The sequence below is a fragment of the Palaemon carinicauda genome, chromosome 27 (assembly GCF_036898095.1).
Source record: "Palaemon carinicauda isolate YSFRI2023 chromosome 27, ASM3689809v2, whole genome shotgun sequence".
NCBI classification, from domain to species: domain Eukaryota; kingdom Metazoa; phylum Arthropoda; class Malacostraca; order Decapoda; family Palaemonidae; genus Palaemon; species Palaemon carinicauda.
In genome coordinates this window covers 15,549,955-15,565,762 of record NC_090751.1, presented here as the reverse complement: position 1 = coordinate 15,565,762, position 15,808 = coordinate 15,549,955, and the positions used below count along the sequence as shown (strand labels likewise).

The window sequence follows — 15,808 nt, the reverse complement described above, 5'->3', positions numbered from 1 at the left end:
TCTCCATCCAGACTAAATCCAATTCATACTTTTTCATCAGCATGCCACAAAAACTCCACATCGAAAAGACCTCAACCTTGGCCCATTCAAACTTTGAAAAGCGTGGACGTGTTTCAATTCGCTCTTTAAAGAGTAACACTAATTAATTTTATAATAATAAACTATTCAGAACAGGAAGTTACCCGGTTAGATTTTAAACAATGAGGTAGGAATGGTGCCCGAGAAAGCCGTCTAGTGCGTCTTATACTCGGTACTCTTATATGATTATCTGTCATACAACCCTTGCATAAGTAAATAGCATAAATAACATATCTCAAATATAAATCATTTCCATTTAATAACTGCCAACCAAAGAGGAGACAGTGCTGACATAAGACCAGCATCATGCGTTACTTTTTTGTCGCCGTGATTAAAAAATGACAAAATTGAATTGGTTTTGCAAGTTGATAAACCAAATTGCCTTGACTGTATTTTGTCTATTATTTTATCCTTAAGGATTAATTTAGAGGTTTTACCGGAAATGATAGCAAGTAAATGGTTTGTGTTTGGACATTCAGTATTTATACAATCTTGTATGCACTGACGTTTACACACACAGAATAGTGATGTCATATTAGTTTACATTCTATATGAGGTACTGACGCTAAATATTCCCTATCCTGACTGAATCATTTAACATGAATATTGACGTTGATTTTTTTTCGATTACTGTGTGCCTTAATTGAATTATATATAAATTTTATATATGTTTTTTAAAGGCACATAAAAGAAACAAAGAAAATAAAATTATTTACTATTTCTACCATTACATATCGGTTGAAATCAAAAGAAACAAAGAAAATAAAATTATTCACTATTTCTACCATTACACATCGGTTGAAATATATTAACCTATATATATATATATATATATATATATATATATATATATATATATATACACACACACACACACACACACACACACACACACACACACATATATATATATATATATATATATATATATATATATATATATATATATATATATATATAGTGTGTGTGTGTGGTGTGTATGTATGTATGTATATATAATATATATGTGTAAATACATTAACGTATTACACCTAACTTAATTTCGCCCAGTAGGTTTTTTATTTGACAAAAATCCTGCCAGGCTGTAATTCCCTAATAAAAAAAAAAATGCTATGAGACGTGTTAGTCGTCATCCAAGTGACAGATTTCACTTCAGCTAAGATAAAGAAGAAGTCAAGAGAAGATGGAAAGACTATTTTTCAAAATATTAAAAATTGAGGAGTATGAAGAACTGGAGAACATTCCTCCAGTAGAAGGACCAATAGCAAACGAGAGAGAGAGAGAGAGAGAGAGAGAGAGAGAGAGAGAGAGAGAGAGAGAGAGAGAGAGAGAGAGAGAGAGAGAGAGAGAATGCTATAAAGGAAGGGAAAGTAAATAAAGCTGGGGTATAGAGGAAATGCCAAGGAACTGGGCAGATCGATGGATGATTAAATTGTATTAACAAAAAGGATACTTGTTAAACTAGTAAATACAGAGGAATGAAGCTTTTGAAAAATGTTTAAAAGATGAGTAGAAACAATGTTGAAAGGAGCAGTTTTGCTTTATGAAAAGAAGAGCACAGTGGATATTATCTTTATGGTAAGACGAGCCCAAGAAATGTACCTCGAAGGAAACCGTAAAGTTTGCGTGCGTTTTATGGATCTTGAAAATGCGTATATAACAGAATACCAAGAAGGCTATTCTCTTGGAATTTGAGAGATATAAGTATGGGAGAAGTCGGTAAGGTGAGTGAGGATGACGTATGACGTACACAAAATATGGTGAGTCTGAGGCATTCCTTGTGGAGGTTGGCTTCCATCAGGGATCTGTTCCGAGTCCATCCCTGTTCCTCGTTGTTATACTTTAGACACTTGGTCATCAGAATTAAGGAACAGCAAAGAACTGTGGGAACTGATATTTGCTGCTGATTTTGTCATTATAGAAGGCAAATAAAAACTACAAGATTTTTTTTATTTTTACATGGAAAGGAGCCTTATTATTATTATTACTAGCCGAGCTACAACCCTAGTTGGAAAAGCAAGATGTTATAAGCCCAAGGGCTCCAATAGGGAAAAATAGCCCAGTGAGGAAAAGATTAAAGGTGAACATTGGAAAGACAAGAGCTAATGGATATTGGTATAAAAAAAACATGAAGTAAACATACAAGAGAAATATGGTACAATGCAAAATCAGAACGATAAGTTTAACTACTTGGCATCAATAATAACAGACAGGGTTAAGTACTGAGAAAGCAGTGAGACAGAGTGAAAGAAGTGTAGCAAAATTGAGAAAAGATTGAAGTTGTTTTATTATTATTATTACTAGCTAAGCTAGTTGAAAAAGCACAATGCTATAAAACCAAAGACTCCAATGGGGAAAATAACCCAGTGAGGAAAGGAAATAAGTTAAAACAGACAGAATAGTGTGCCTGAGTGTACATCAAGCAAGAGAATTGTAAGTAAGAGAGTGGAAGACCATGGTACAGTGGCTATGGCACTACCCAAGACTAGAGAACAATGGTTTGAGTTTGGAGTGTCCTTCTCCTAGAAGAGCTGCTTACCATTGCTAATGAGACTCCAATACCCTTACCAAGTGGAAAGTAGCCATTGAACAATTACAGTGTAGTAGTTTAATCCTGAGTGAAGAAAAATCTTTCATTCATCTTTTTTTTTTTTCAGGTGCATGAGGAAAATGGAAAATGTGATGGCATTTGTGGACTATGATAAAGCCTTTAATAGTGTGCACCGGCCAATTTTGTGGAGAGTCCTGATGTATTTTGGAATCCATCTCAAATATGTGAATTTGATGAAGTGCCAAGTTAATGTTAATGGAGTCCTATCAAATGAGCATCCAGTGAACAGCGGAGTACTCCAAGGGAATGTGTTGTCACCTATGGTATTTATCTTCCTCGTGGATTTTGTAATGCATAGAACAGTCGGACATGATGGAGAAGGATTGGATTGGTAAAAAAAAAATTATTAGCAGACCTAGAGTATGCTGATTATACTGTCCTTATTAACGGGACACCACAGGATTTGCAATGCTTGATTACCAAAATGCTTGAAATATCACAGGAGGTTGTGTTTAAGATAAATGGAATAAAGACAGAGGATGAGAATGGAGTATGCAATGGAAGATCAAATATTATTGTAAGAAGAAAGGATTAATGAGGAATCATTTAAGTATTTAAGAACTATGGTCTTCAATACAGGGTCTTTGGAATTAGAGTTTAGTGAAAGATTGAAAAAAAAATCAGACAATGGCTAGGTTATGTAAAATTTGGAAATAAAATCACCTGAAGTTACATGTAAAAATCAGGCTATATATCAGTTTAATGAGATCGGTGTTACTGTATGGACATGAGTTGTGATATGACAATGAAACAATATCCAACAGATTTTGTAGATTTGAGAACAAAGCCCGCAGAAGAATATTGGCACTTGAATGGCAGGATACGATTAGAAGTGAAACTGTAAGAGATTACTAAAGTGCCATATGTAGATGAGATCATGGTGAAGGGTAGATGGAGATGGTTTGGGCAAGCTTTTCGCACTTCCCAAGAGAGATTAGTTCAACAAACGTTTAACTGGACTCTACAAACAAAGCAATAGAAAAGTTGGAAGAATCAGGCCTACATGGATGAGGACTATGAACCATGAAGTTGGAGATGATGAATGGAGAGATATTGAGTTAAAAGCTCTAAATAGAGACGACTGGCGAAATCTAACCAAGGCCCTTTGCATCAATAGGTGTAGGAGGAGGTGATGATGTGGGAGTAGGGCAGACTATTTGGTGTATGTGTAGGCAAAGGAAAGGGTGTAATGGAGAAGGGAAATTGCCATCCTGTGCGTGCAAGAGATAAGGTGGAAGGGAAACAGGGCAGGAGATATTGGCAGTGGAAATAAGATCATATATAGTGGAACTGATGGAAAGGGGAAAATATGGAGTAGGTACCCTTAGTAAGGAAAATGTTGAAATGGAAAGGAAGGGCTGTAGAACAATTAAAGTAAAACTGTGGTTTGGGGGACACATTCTAAATGTAGTTAGTGCATATGTACCACATGGGGGTTGTGGTGAGGAAATTAAAAATATATTTTGAAGGGAAATGGATCAAGTGGTAACATCAATAGAGCTGGAAGGAAAACAGGTTATAAGATGTGCCCTGAATGGACACATGGGAAGCAGTTGGGGAAAATGTTTAGTAGAATTTATGAAGGATATGGTATGGGGTATTTAAATGAAAAAATATAATGTGTTTCCTTTTGATATGGCAAAGAACAACACCTTTGTTTTGCTAGCTGCCTGTCTCCCTCCACTACTATATGTTGTCTGGGAGAAGTAACATAGGTTAGTTTTGTCATTATTGTTCTGGGCTGCTTAAAGGCAAGAGCCCAGGTCTTACACAAGGTAAGGCAATCTATACAGACAGACAGTCATTATTGGATACAAAGAGTGGCACAAAGGAAAATGAGGTTGCAGCCCAAATAAAGTAGGAAGAGTACATACGAGCAAGATGAAAAGAAATTTTTTTGAAGCTATTAAATGAAGAAAATCCCAGAAAATTTCAGGAGAGAAATCCATGAGGAAGAACAGTCTCCAATATCTCCAGAAGTCAAAAGTGCACATGACAAAATGAAAATTGGAGAGGCTGTTGGACCTGACAGCATACCAGCTTAAGTGTGGAAATATCTGGAAAAGTGTTAATATACTCTGAAACCCCTTTAAAAAGAGCTACCATCAAGAAATAAAAAACCAGAGCTCGAGAAATATCACAGGACTACTCAACCTACTGAGGGATAAATTAATATTTCATACTATGTGAACCTATGAACGAAATATTGAGGGAAAGAATAAGAAATGAAACCGCCTACAATTTAGGTCTACTGTATGTCAGGAAAGGATACAGTAGATGCAAATTTTTCATTGAGCAAACAATGGAAAAATATACAGGAAGACAGGGTGAACTACATCTGGTATTTATTGATTCGGAGGTGATTGCATGATGTAGTACCTAAGCAAAAGGTGTGGTGTATGAAAGAGAAGGCTGTATCAGAAAAGTATGTATGTATGCATACATTACCACCCAACTAAAGAGCAAAGTGGGAATAACAAGGAAGTTTAATGTGAGGGATGGTTTAATCAATGTTCTACTCTCCTTCCTTATATCAATGATATTGTGATGGATGTTATTACAGCAGGTGTCAGAGAGGAAGTCCCCTGGAGTATGATGTTTTGGTAGACCTAACTAGATAAGGGGTGGAAAGGAAACTTAGAGATGTGAAGACATGGTCTTGAACATCGAACTTTAAGGATAAGTAGGACCAAAACAGAATATATGTAGATGGGAGAAGGAAAACAGGATTCTGTTAAAATGGGTTTGGATAATATCAAGCGGGTTAATACATTAAAGTAATGATTCCTGTGTGATAGATAACAGAGGCATGGACTCAGAAATTAACCACAAGGGTACAGTGCACTGTAGTTGGGTGAACTGGAGATCATCAAGAACATCCTGTGATAAAAGGATTAGTGCAAAGGTAAAAGGTCAGTTTTATAAAAGTGTAGTTAAACCAGCTTTGGTGTATGAAGCTGAAACTTTGCCAATAAAGAAGACTCAAGAAAGGAAGTTAGAAGTGGTAGAAATGAGGATGTCAATTTGTGGAGTCACAAGAAGGGACAGGTTCATAAATGATTACATTTAGAAAGGACAGTCAACGTGGGAAAACTCTTGAAAAGAATTCAGCAAAGAAGACTTGTGGGTTGGACATGTGATGGGATGAGATCATGGGTGCTGAAGGGTCATGGTCATTTAGGTAGATGGGACAAAGAGCAAGGGAAGATCAAAGTTTAGATGGAGAAGGCTTATACGAAACAACGATCCCATATAGAGATGGTTAAAAGCTGCAAACACTAAAGAAGTGTAGGGAAATGAAAAAATGACCCATAATCAGAGAGGAGTTCACTGTAGTACTATCTGACCAGTCTAAGGACCAAAAACTCTAGTGGTAGTATCTTAACAGGTGGCTGGTGTCTGGGTCAGCCCTACGACAAGAAAATTCCATGGAGACTCGGAATGAAGAGACACAAGACAGTTATGAGATTCGTGTTATTATATGGAGTAGAAACTTGGGTTAGCTCGTCTGAGATACTATAGCCACTTCAGAAAGGAGGTGGAATCGATCAAGAGAGGCTAGAACATGACAGTAATGGGGAGGAGTAGTGCGAGTCGTCAGCTGATCAGATGGATAGATGTGGTGAGGGAGATAGCAGAGATGGTACACAAGGGAATAAGATGCTAGGAATAGAAATGAATGGAAAGCGTTGTCTCAAGCGGCCGACCCTGCTATACAGTGGAACTATGGTCGAAAGGAGATTTATGATATGGGGAATAGTTCAGCGCATATTTGTAAAAAGCTAATGAAAACTGAATGACCACGAATTGATAGAAAGGGGAGCAAGTGAAATATACAAAATCTGACAGTGTTTTGGAATATATTAGAACATAACCATTCAGTTTTGTAGAATGAAATGGAAGATTTTGAAAATGAAAGTCAGTGATGCCACTTAGTTTTTTTTTTTTTATTAATGAAATCTTTTAATGTCGTGGGGTTTATTAATTTTTCAAGCAGGCCCTTTCGAGTATACCAGTGTTACGATGGAAAAGTTCATTCTTAAAAGAAAAAAAAAAAAGACACGAATAACTAGTAGATCTTACTACCAATTAGTTTCCGCCCATTTCAGTGAAGACATGAAAATCGATACCGATAAAAAATAAAATAACCAGCGAGGGGGAACCAAGCCATACATTTAAAGGGAAAATGTAGTGAGGACAAGGCTTAATTTTTTTTTTTTTTTTGGGGGGGGGGGGGGCGATTTCGGGGACGGACACGGGTTACCTTAATCTACATATTTTAATTTTTAATCATTCGAAATCCATACCAGGCACCATATACCACGACCACTCACGTTATTGTAAAATGTATAAAAACAGTTTACATAGTCTAAATCAACTCTTGTCAGCCGCATAACTATGAATAAAATAAGTGTCGCAGTATAAGAGGGTACTTTCAGAAGAATGCGCCCAGCTTATTTTCATGTCCGAATCCACACGTGGTGGTAGAATTAGTTCGTTATTATTGCCAAATTCTATTATAAAACTAAACTTATGTTTAAACTTTAACAATACTTTTTAGGCTTTGCAAATGTGTGAATAATATATATTATATTTTTTCAAATTTAATATGAATAAAATATGGATAGGAGGCGTAGGCCGAAAACACGTGACTAGGGGAGAATCGGCGCGGCAGAGTATAGGTCTGTGTAGCAAAGGAGCGGCCCGGCCCAGCACTGACACAAGTCCCCTGATCTCTTATACCGCCCTGCCACCAATGAGGTATCCGTGACGTTCATGTGACGTCACATTTTTCGAGCCAATGGGGAAGCGCAGGCTTGCAAGTAACTATGACGTCACGGTGCTCGTGCGAGCTCGGCGACTCCCCGGCTTGCTCAGTTACCCACAATCCCCCGTCCCGCCAGTCCATGTCGCCGCCCCAACCAGTCACTACCGCTGCGCCGACGTGACCACACGCGCGGCCCCATGCAGCGCCCCATAGAAGAGATAAAAAGAAGATTGTTGGCGTGCATAGACTCAGAATATAATGTAAGCATCTATAAAGATGTATTGAATCACTAGAACGGTTTTAACTTGTATACTTTCAGCACAACACGGTAGAATAAGATACTAGAGACTGTCCGCCATGGCTGACAAGGGCCGTCTGGTGGCTCTTCTTATAACGGTTCATATTTTCCAAAATAAATCACAGTACGCTTCTTAAATTCACTAATAAGTGTTTCTAGCACGGAGAGCGACGTAGTGTGGTATTTCGAGCGGCGTAGTGAGTGGTGATGTGGCGTGGTGTATGGTAGCGCTAAACATTTTCACAGCTCCGGTGTGGCGGCTGCTCTACAACAACTCTCCTTCTAGTGGTATAGCACGCATGCGCTCTGCGTCTCCACCACGGTCCCCGCAACACACCTAGACTTTTCTGGTCGCAATTTTGTTTTGGTGAATCACGCATTCCCGGCCAAGTACGCTATTTCATAGTTGTCCTGGCCACAGATGTTCAAACTTCAAGCTGATCTGCATGCAAAAATTAGAGTAATGGGTTGTCTTAAATGGGAAAAAAGCGATTATAAAGGTTGTGAGTGTGTTGCAAGAACTGCGCGAGGTGGTGGGTGGCAGTGTGGTGGTGGCGGGACTTGTTCTCCCGTTACCCGTCATGGCGATGTGTGTTGCTGCGCCACTCCATAGAATGCTTATATGAAATGCCTCTCACTTACTATGATGACCTAGCATTTACTTCCCTTGTTTGTAACTCATTTTTCGTGTTTCCTCAAGACAAATGTTTTGATACTAGTTGCGAGATAACTTTGCATTGGGTTCAGGAAAAAATATTACGCAATTTTTAATGTAATCACTCAATCGTTTATTACAAGTTACTATCATTACCATACAAACTGCTTTGAAACCCATAAATTATCATCGAAAGTTTTAATGTAGGAATTTGTACAAAATATTACCCTGATTCACCTGGGTACCATTACTTTCGGTCCTCACACCAATTCCAGGTTTTACCTGTGGGAGTTTTTGTTTAAAAAGCTTTTTATTTCTTGTCGAAGATTGTCCAATGTCTAGTGGTGATTGGTTTAGTGAAAGGTGTTTAGCAATGGCCATTCGGCATTGACTAGCTCGAGGAGGAAAGATTTTGCAATGCCGAACTGTATGTAGTGGTCGACATTGAAAGGAAAACTTCCTCAAATGAACAACGGAAGCAAAACACACATCCCTTGGTCAAGTGTTCGGTATTGGATCTAGTTGACCTAAATCCTGAATAAGTCCCTTTTATATTTATTCAAGGTTGATGCCCTTGTGATGTGCTCCATAGCTTGCCTAAGAAGAGTGGTCCGGAATGTGTTCGTACGTTGGTTTTTGTGTCATGTGGCTACGATATTTTGCTTTGGTGACTCCCTCGTTTCGTAAAAAGAACTATATCATAAAGGAAATAAACTGCTTGGGAAAACCCCATATTTTGGAAACTTTTTGACAGATTGCAAGGTTATGGAAAGCTGATTGACCTTGGGAACTTTTGGCTTAAGAGTACTTTTCCATTCCTCGCACTTTTTCTATGTGAAAGGCATTTGGGGTGGCTGATCTGGATGTATTCACGAGATCTTATAGCTGTATTTGTGGTTATCTTTATAGTGGATTGTAACTTGGGTATCCATTATAGTTTGTGTTGTTGAAGCTACCCTAATGCAAGTCATGTTGATTACTCTGCAAAGTTAAGTCTAGTTATCCATTGTTTATAAGAATCCCTTTAGGCCTATGTGGTTTTGTGTCTGGCAACTTCCATTTAACAAAGTTGGTGTTAAAAGCTAAATTTGTAGAATTTATTAAGTTTTAGATTCAGTTAAATATCTTGATCTGTATATAAAATAAATTCTGGTCTACATGTCCAATTAAACCCAAGTCTTAGCTAACTGATAGTTACAGCAAAAGTTTGAATTTATGGACTAAATAATGGTATATAGATTTGTGTAGTTTGCTATTGGAAAGTTAAAAGGGAGATGTTCCTGTTAATTTGGATTTATTCCCATGGTAGACATTCTGCTTAGGCTAGTTGTTAAAATTTACTTAGAGGTCAAAATTGTATGGAATGCTCTACTGTATATTATAACTCAAAGTTGAAGGCACTAACTATCTGTTTATTGAATATTGCAACTCTCAGGTTAGGTTATCCTATATTTAAAATCTTGGTTATAATATAGTACAGTTAAAAATTATGATAGGCTAGGCATATTTTCTTCGGTTAGACCGCTGCTCTAAGAGCCCCGATGGAGTTAAAAGCTTCAGGCAATCTGAAGACGAAGTGTATTTGTGTATTGTTTTAGGCAGTCCCTTTTCATAAACATAGTAGGCCTACATCACAATTAAGGCAGATCTTTTTGTCTGCACCTCTTCCCACTTCTATGAGGGGCCGATGTTTCTGGCCAGCTTTCTCCATCTACCTCTGTCCCACTCTAAATCACCTGTTAATCCCTTTGATCGAAGGTCATCCTTGATACAGTCCATCCACCTTCGCTTTGGTCTCCCTCTCCATCCTGTTCCCTGTACCTCCATTTCCATCACTCTCCCCCCAATATACTGTTCATCTCTTTTCATGTCATGACCATACCACCTCAGTCTACTTTCTTGGATCTTATCTGATAGTTCTCTTAACTCCTGTGGTACCCCTTATTCCGTATGTTATCTTTTCTTGTCACCCCACACATCCATCTCAATGGAGGGTTTAGTGTACGATGCTTCCAAAAGAAATAGTTGAAGATGATACACCACATATACCATCTCCTTGTTCAGTCACGGTAGTAGGGATGACAAAGACGGTCCACAAGGGTAGGAAGGCATGTAGCCTATAAATACAAGTTATTTGCTTAAATTCTAAAAAAAACCCAGCCACTGAGGGGGCTAAGCCAGCCTCAACTTGGTGCCAGTCCCAAGCCTGGGTAAATGGAGAGGGTTGGCGGCAGGAAAGGCATCCGGCCATGAAAATTAGCCAAAACCAATATGGCCAGTGAAGATTGTGAGAATTTAAGCTAATAACTTGTATTTATAGGTTACATGCCTTCCTACCCTTGTGGACCGTCTTTGTCATCCCTACTACCGTGCCTGAACAAGGGGATGTTATATGTGGTGTATCTTCTCACACTATTTCTTTTGGAAGCATCGTACTCTAAACCATTCTCCAATTCTATCTTTGCCTTATCGCACCATTTAATCCTTAGCCTCTTTCCTGATCTTCCCACCCCAACAAGTTTTATCTGATCCTCGACTCTCATCCTTCCTTATTACATGCCAATGCAACTTAATCTTGACTCGCTTATATCAGTAAAGTTATCTTTGCTACCCAGGTACTTCTCATTTGTCCATTTGTGGCAGTCTTGCAACTTATGTTACTCCGTCCTTTTTTATGTGTTTCTGAACTGTACATTATCCTTCTCATGGGAGGGGTTGAACTTTTTATGATATATATTATTTCTATGTCTCCCCATGCAATGCTTGCAGAGAATTTTGCATGATAGTTTCTTTGAACTGCAATCCATGCAGTGCACTAGTGTTGATTCAAGTCTTGTATTTCAGTATGATATCATGATAAGGAGAAACCAGCAGACATTTATAGAAGTACTGTAGTATAAATGGAATTAGGGGGACGGCATCCATTTTGAAAGCCCTGACGATCTTTTGAAAGACTGGACCAGATTGGAATTCATGCGGAAAGTATAGAAGCAGGAGAAATGAAAAAAAAAATCAACAATTGAAGGGAGAGTCTTATGTAAAAAATTTTATAATTATCGTTTTTTTCGTTTTATTCAACCATCTTTTTTAGAGTTATCACATGAAAATTTTGCAGCACTTATTTTAATGCAAAGCTTGTACCTCGTTCCTGTTTTCTTTCTTCCGGTCGAGCCTATTTTAATTTATACAATACAGTACTTCTTAGTGCAAACTGCCTTGTTTTACTCTAGTTGCATTAGGGTGCTAGATAGCCTCCCTGTCCCTAGTATCTTGTTGTATGGGCTCGTTTCATAAATCCAATATAAGCCTTGCACTGTGGAAAGATGCAAACAGGACATATGTTATATTGGTAACAGAATCAGGAACTTTATGATAACCTTAATTCTGTCACCAAGTTAGGGAAATCCGAGATTCTAGTTGTGTAGAATAAATTGCTCATTGGATACGTGGTCCAAAGTTTGGTGGCAAGATATTAAAGGATAATGGAAAATGTACTTGTGTGGCACCACCATACAGTATTGCGATGATAGAATTTTTGCGTCTGTTGTGAAAGAACATTTCGTTATAGACCCTAGACAATATTTGATGACACAATTATAATAATTGCTCAAAACCTTTGAATTTCTTGTATCGTCTATTTCATTTATTATCATGCTTTTTATATATGATGTCGCACGAGTTGCGCCTTCCCACATACCTTCAGCGTGATCCACCTCACTCAGACTGACCCTCCCACATGGCTCATTTTATCATAGATTTGTTTCTTTTGTTCTTATTTTATTCTTTCATATCGGCCTAAGGTTTTGCATCTTTCACTGCTCATCATCTCAACCTGCTGTTGCTCATTGTCCTCAATTGTTTGATATACTGTACAGGTGCATCATACTTTTATCCATCTTTGTACAGTTCATTCCCTAATGATTTTACCTCTGTTCATTCCAGTATGCTTTATGAAGAGTTGTATTGGATATGTATGGTGAAATGCCCTTTTTAACAGACTGGTAACCAACCTTGTCAGTTGAAACCAGACTTTTTTTTTTTTTCATTTTAGGAGTAGCCTTACATGGGCAATTGATCTGCCTCGTTAAGGCCAACACTTTTAAGAAGATAGACTCTGGATTTTTGGTATACGTATCTAATTTTTTCTCGATTTGCTGCTTTTAGGTGACAATTCGTTAAAAGGCAATAGAAACCTCTTCAACAGGCTGAGGCCCAGCTCTGGCAGAAACCAAAAGTCCAGAGGGAGAGGCTATCTTCTTAACCCTTTTACCCCCAAAGAACATACTGGTACGTTTCACAAAACTCATCCCTTTACCCCCATGGACATAATGGTACGTCCTTGCAAAAAACTGCTCTTTACATTTTTTTTTTGCATATTTTTTATAACTTTTTGAGAAACTTCAAGCATTTTCCAAAAGAATGAGACCAACCTGACCTTTCTATGACAAAAATTAAGGCTGTTAGAGCGATTTAAAAAATATATATAGCAAAATGTGCTTAAAAAAACCCCTAGGGGTTAAGGGTTGCAAAGTTCCAAATAGCCTGGGGGTAAAAGGGTTAAAAGTGTTGGCTTTAATGAGGCAGATCAACTGCCTGTGGAAGGCTACAAGAGCACAAGTGAAGGGAGGGAAAATGTCCAAAGAGCACTGCAAGATTCTAGACCTCTTTTAGAACTTGCCAAAGCGACTTCAGATAGTGCCAAAAACCAGGTCTCCGGACGGAGTAATTCACTCTTGCCCATGTGGTCAAATAGAATTCTGCTTCATGAATTGTATGGGCAAAGGAGTTTTACATGGCCAGAGGGAGCCATCCTTTGTCCTCTCCCCATTTACCTGTCGGTTCCAGCACTGACGCCAGATATGTGGGTAGAAAGATGTGGGCAACCATTCTACCTGGAAGCCTTCAAACATGGAAGTGAAAGCAATTGTAGGCCTCCAAGCAACCACCTGTTTGTGCCATAGGTCTAGGTTGCAAATTTACTTCTCTTCCTCAGGATATTTTGAATTCTGAGAACAGAAAGAGATTCATTTAACTCACCAGCCGGCAAGACAGTGGAACAACTGAATGCTAAAGAAAAACGATACCGTGGAAGTAAGGTTTGACTGGCAATAGGGCAAAGAGAAGCCCTAACACTAAGAAATACCCTAACCAACCAGATTCAGATTGAGGGAGTTAGAGCAATAGTAGAAAAAATAAGAGGAAGAACAGCAAGGACTCCCTTTTCCACCATGCAATCTCTTTTAAGAACTCTGGCATTCCAAGGCCAACTTGAAAGACCAGAGGGGTTACCAACCTTGCTGAAGATGGCTGTGAAAAGGCTTCTACAGCTTGGGTTAGGTCGTCTACCCCTGCGCCATCCTCCTCAGAGGACCTAGCCCCGTTTATGTATGGTTTTGTTAATCTTGGAGGGGAAGAGACATCAGGAAGAAAGACTATATGCATTTGGTTGACCTAAGAGGTGCATGCTTCCAGATAACAGTACATCAATCCTCAAGGAATTTTCTCAGCTTCATCCTCGTATGAGAGGTGTACCAGTTCAAAGTCCTGTTTTGTTTTGTTGGCCACCACGGAAAGTGTTCCGTTCTAAAGACAGTTGCAAGACTCAGGATATTTGTGCAATCCATGCTTCACAAACCACATAATTCCAGCACGACATTGGCGACAACTTCTGGGCCACTTGTCATCTCTGGAAAAACTTGTACCGCAGGGGTGATTAAACATAAGATTCGTTGTATTTAATGGTGCTGAGCAGTTAGTATTATAATTTTTTGGGGAAATTGGAGCTCTTACTTTCTACTTTACAGTTTCACTTTTTGATATTTTAATTGAAGTTTTTGCTGTTCCATTAAGTGGTTGCCAGATCTTTGAATAAACTTTTTTTTTTTTTTTTTAAGATTCAGTATTTGTCATACAGTACTTTAGATTAGAGTATTGTCAAAAAATTTAAGAGTTATTTGTTCCATAATAAAATATAAACCAACGCTATTTATGGGGGTATTACTTTCAGCAAAGCTGAAAGAAGAGCCATTAGACTTTTAGCAAGGGTTAACCACCCACTCTCTAGTTAGCGTGGTGGGTAGGGGTAATAACTACCCCTTTCACTCACAATCCGAGGCTGTGAACCTCACTTTACTTTTGGCGTACTCTCTCCCCCTTTCCAACTTTCTGGCCATTTGACTTATTTTTTCTTATGTTTACTTTTATGGAAACATTCTTAATGTATATTTAATATATATTTAAGCTTTTCTTTACAGTTAATGGTATTGTTTGTGTGACAGCATAGTGCGGCAGGCTTGCAAGGGCGAGGAACCTTTGCTTATGAGCCCCCTCCCCCCTTGAACGACGGGCAGTCCCTCCTCCCCCTATGTGTTATTAAGAGTGAATCTGCTTGTGGCCTTCACAGAGCTTGACTTCGGTCTTTCTTTTTCTCCCTGATAATGCCGTTCTCTTTACGTTGGCGGCTGGCAAATCCTCTGCAAGGGGTAATCCTTTCCCGTTTGTAGGTTAGGTTGCACTTCTTAATGGTTTTCTTCATTAATTTGGAATAATAACTGTTTGTAATTCAACTTTTTCAGCTTCGACACCATTCTCCTTCTTGTGATGATGGTCCAACAGCCATTCATCCTCTCAATACCACTATGTCAGCATTAGGGGTATTCCTCGGTTATCCTCGGGAGGAAAGGTTCTCTTGGTCTTGGCAATGAAAGGCCACCGATAGTCCTTCATCTTTGCCTTCAGACCATAAGGAATTAACTTTTCTTCCACCTCACCATCTCCCCCTCATACAGTTTCGTGTCTCATTCATGACGAAGGGCCAAGTAATGCTCGAGCTTGTTTCTGGCAGCGCATATCCCAGAATCTGAACCCTTCAGTCTGGAAGTCCCTCTTAGCATCACCAATGATCCAGATCAAAGGTTATGCCTAAGAGGAACTGGAGGCTATTCCTCAAGGAAACTACAAGAGATCGTCCTGAGTGTCAATATTGATCAGCACGGGGAATGTCAAGAGGAGGATAGTGAAGAACACCATCTCTGCCTGGATTTGAGAGGTCATTGGCTTCGCACTGAATCCACATCCTCTGACACATCATCAGGGGCATTGCCACGTCACTGGTGTTCAGATGAAACTACTCTGTGGCGCAGGTTCTACGAGCACTGCGTGTGGAAGCGTTAAAAAACCTTCACTGCCCACTATCGTCGTCGGCGCCCACTCGTGTCCGAGTATTGGGTTCTGTCGTTAGCCATCAGCCTCCTATCTGTGGGGTGGGTGCTTATGCCTGATGTGGCTGTTAAGTCCTAGTCTGTGGTGGAAGAGTCGCGGACAGTGTTCACAAGGGAGGGTAGGTGGTGGGCGGGGCTGTTCTAATCGCTCTCTCCTTCTTCTCCTCCTAGCCTCCTC

The 15,808-nt window shown here is 39.1% G+C and overlaps 1 protein-coding gene across 7 annotated transcripts in view; it reads left to right on the top strand.

Moving 5' to 3' along the window:
- Window positions 1–15,808, top strand: part of LOC137620547 (mediator of RNA polymerase II transcription subunit 26-like) — a 124,060-nt gene that overhangs the window by 85,004 nt on the left and 23,248 nt on the right. Inside the window, exons 1-2 of one of the 7 annotated variants that reach the window (XM_068350783.1) lie at window positions 7,561–7,717; window positions 11,255–11,447. The exons of 2 other annotated variants lie outside the window; for them this stretch is intronic. Coding sequence is in view for 3 of the 5 variants with exons in the window: in XM_068350778.1 (XP_068206879.1) it covers window positions 7,655–7,717 (63 nt within the window). In the remaining 2 variants the exon portion in view is untranslated. Of the gene's footprint in view, window positions 1–7,435; window positions 7,718–7,822; window positions 8,044–8,161; window positions 8,216–8,974; window positions 9,035–11,254; window positions 11,448–15,808 lie in introns of those variants that run through there. 4 more of the 7 variants (XM_068350778.1, XM_068350784.1, XM_068350780.1 and 1 more) reach the window with 4 other exon arrangements.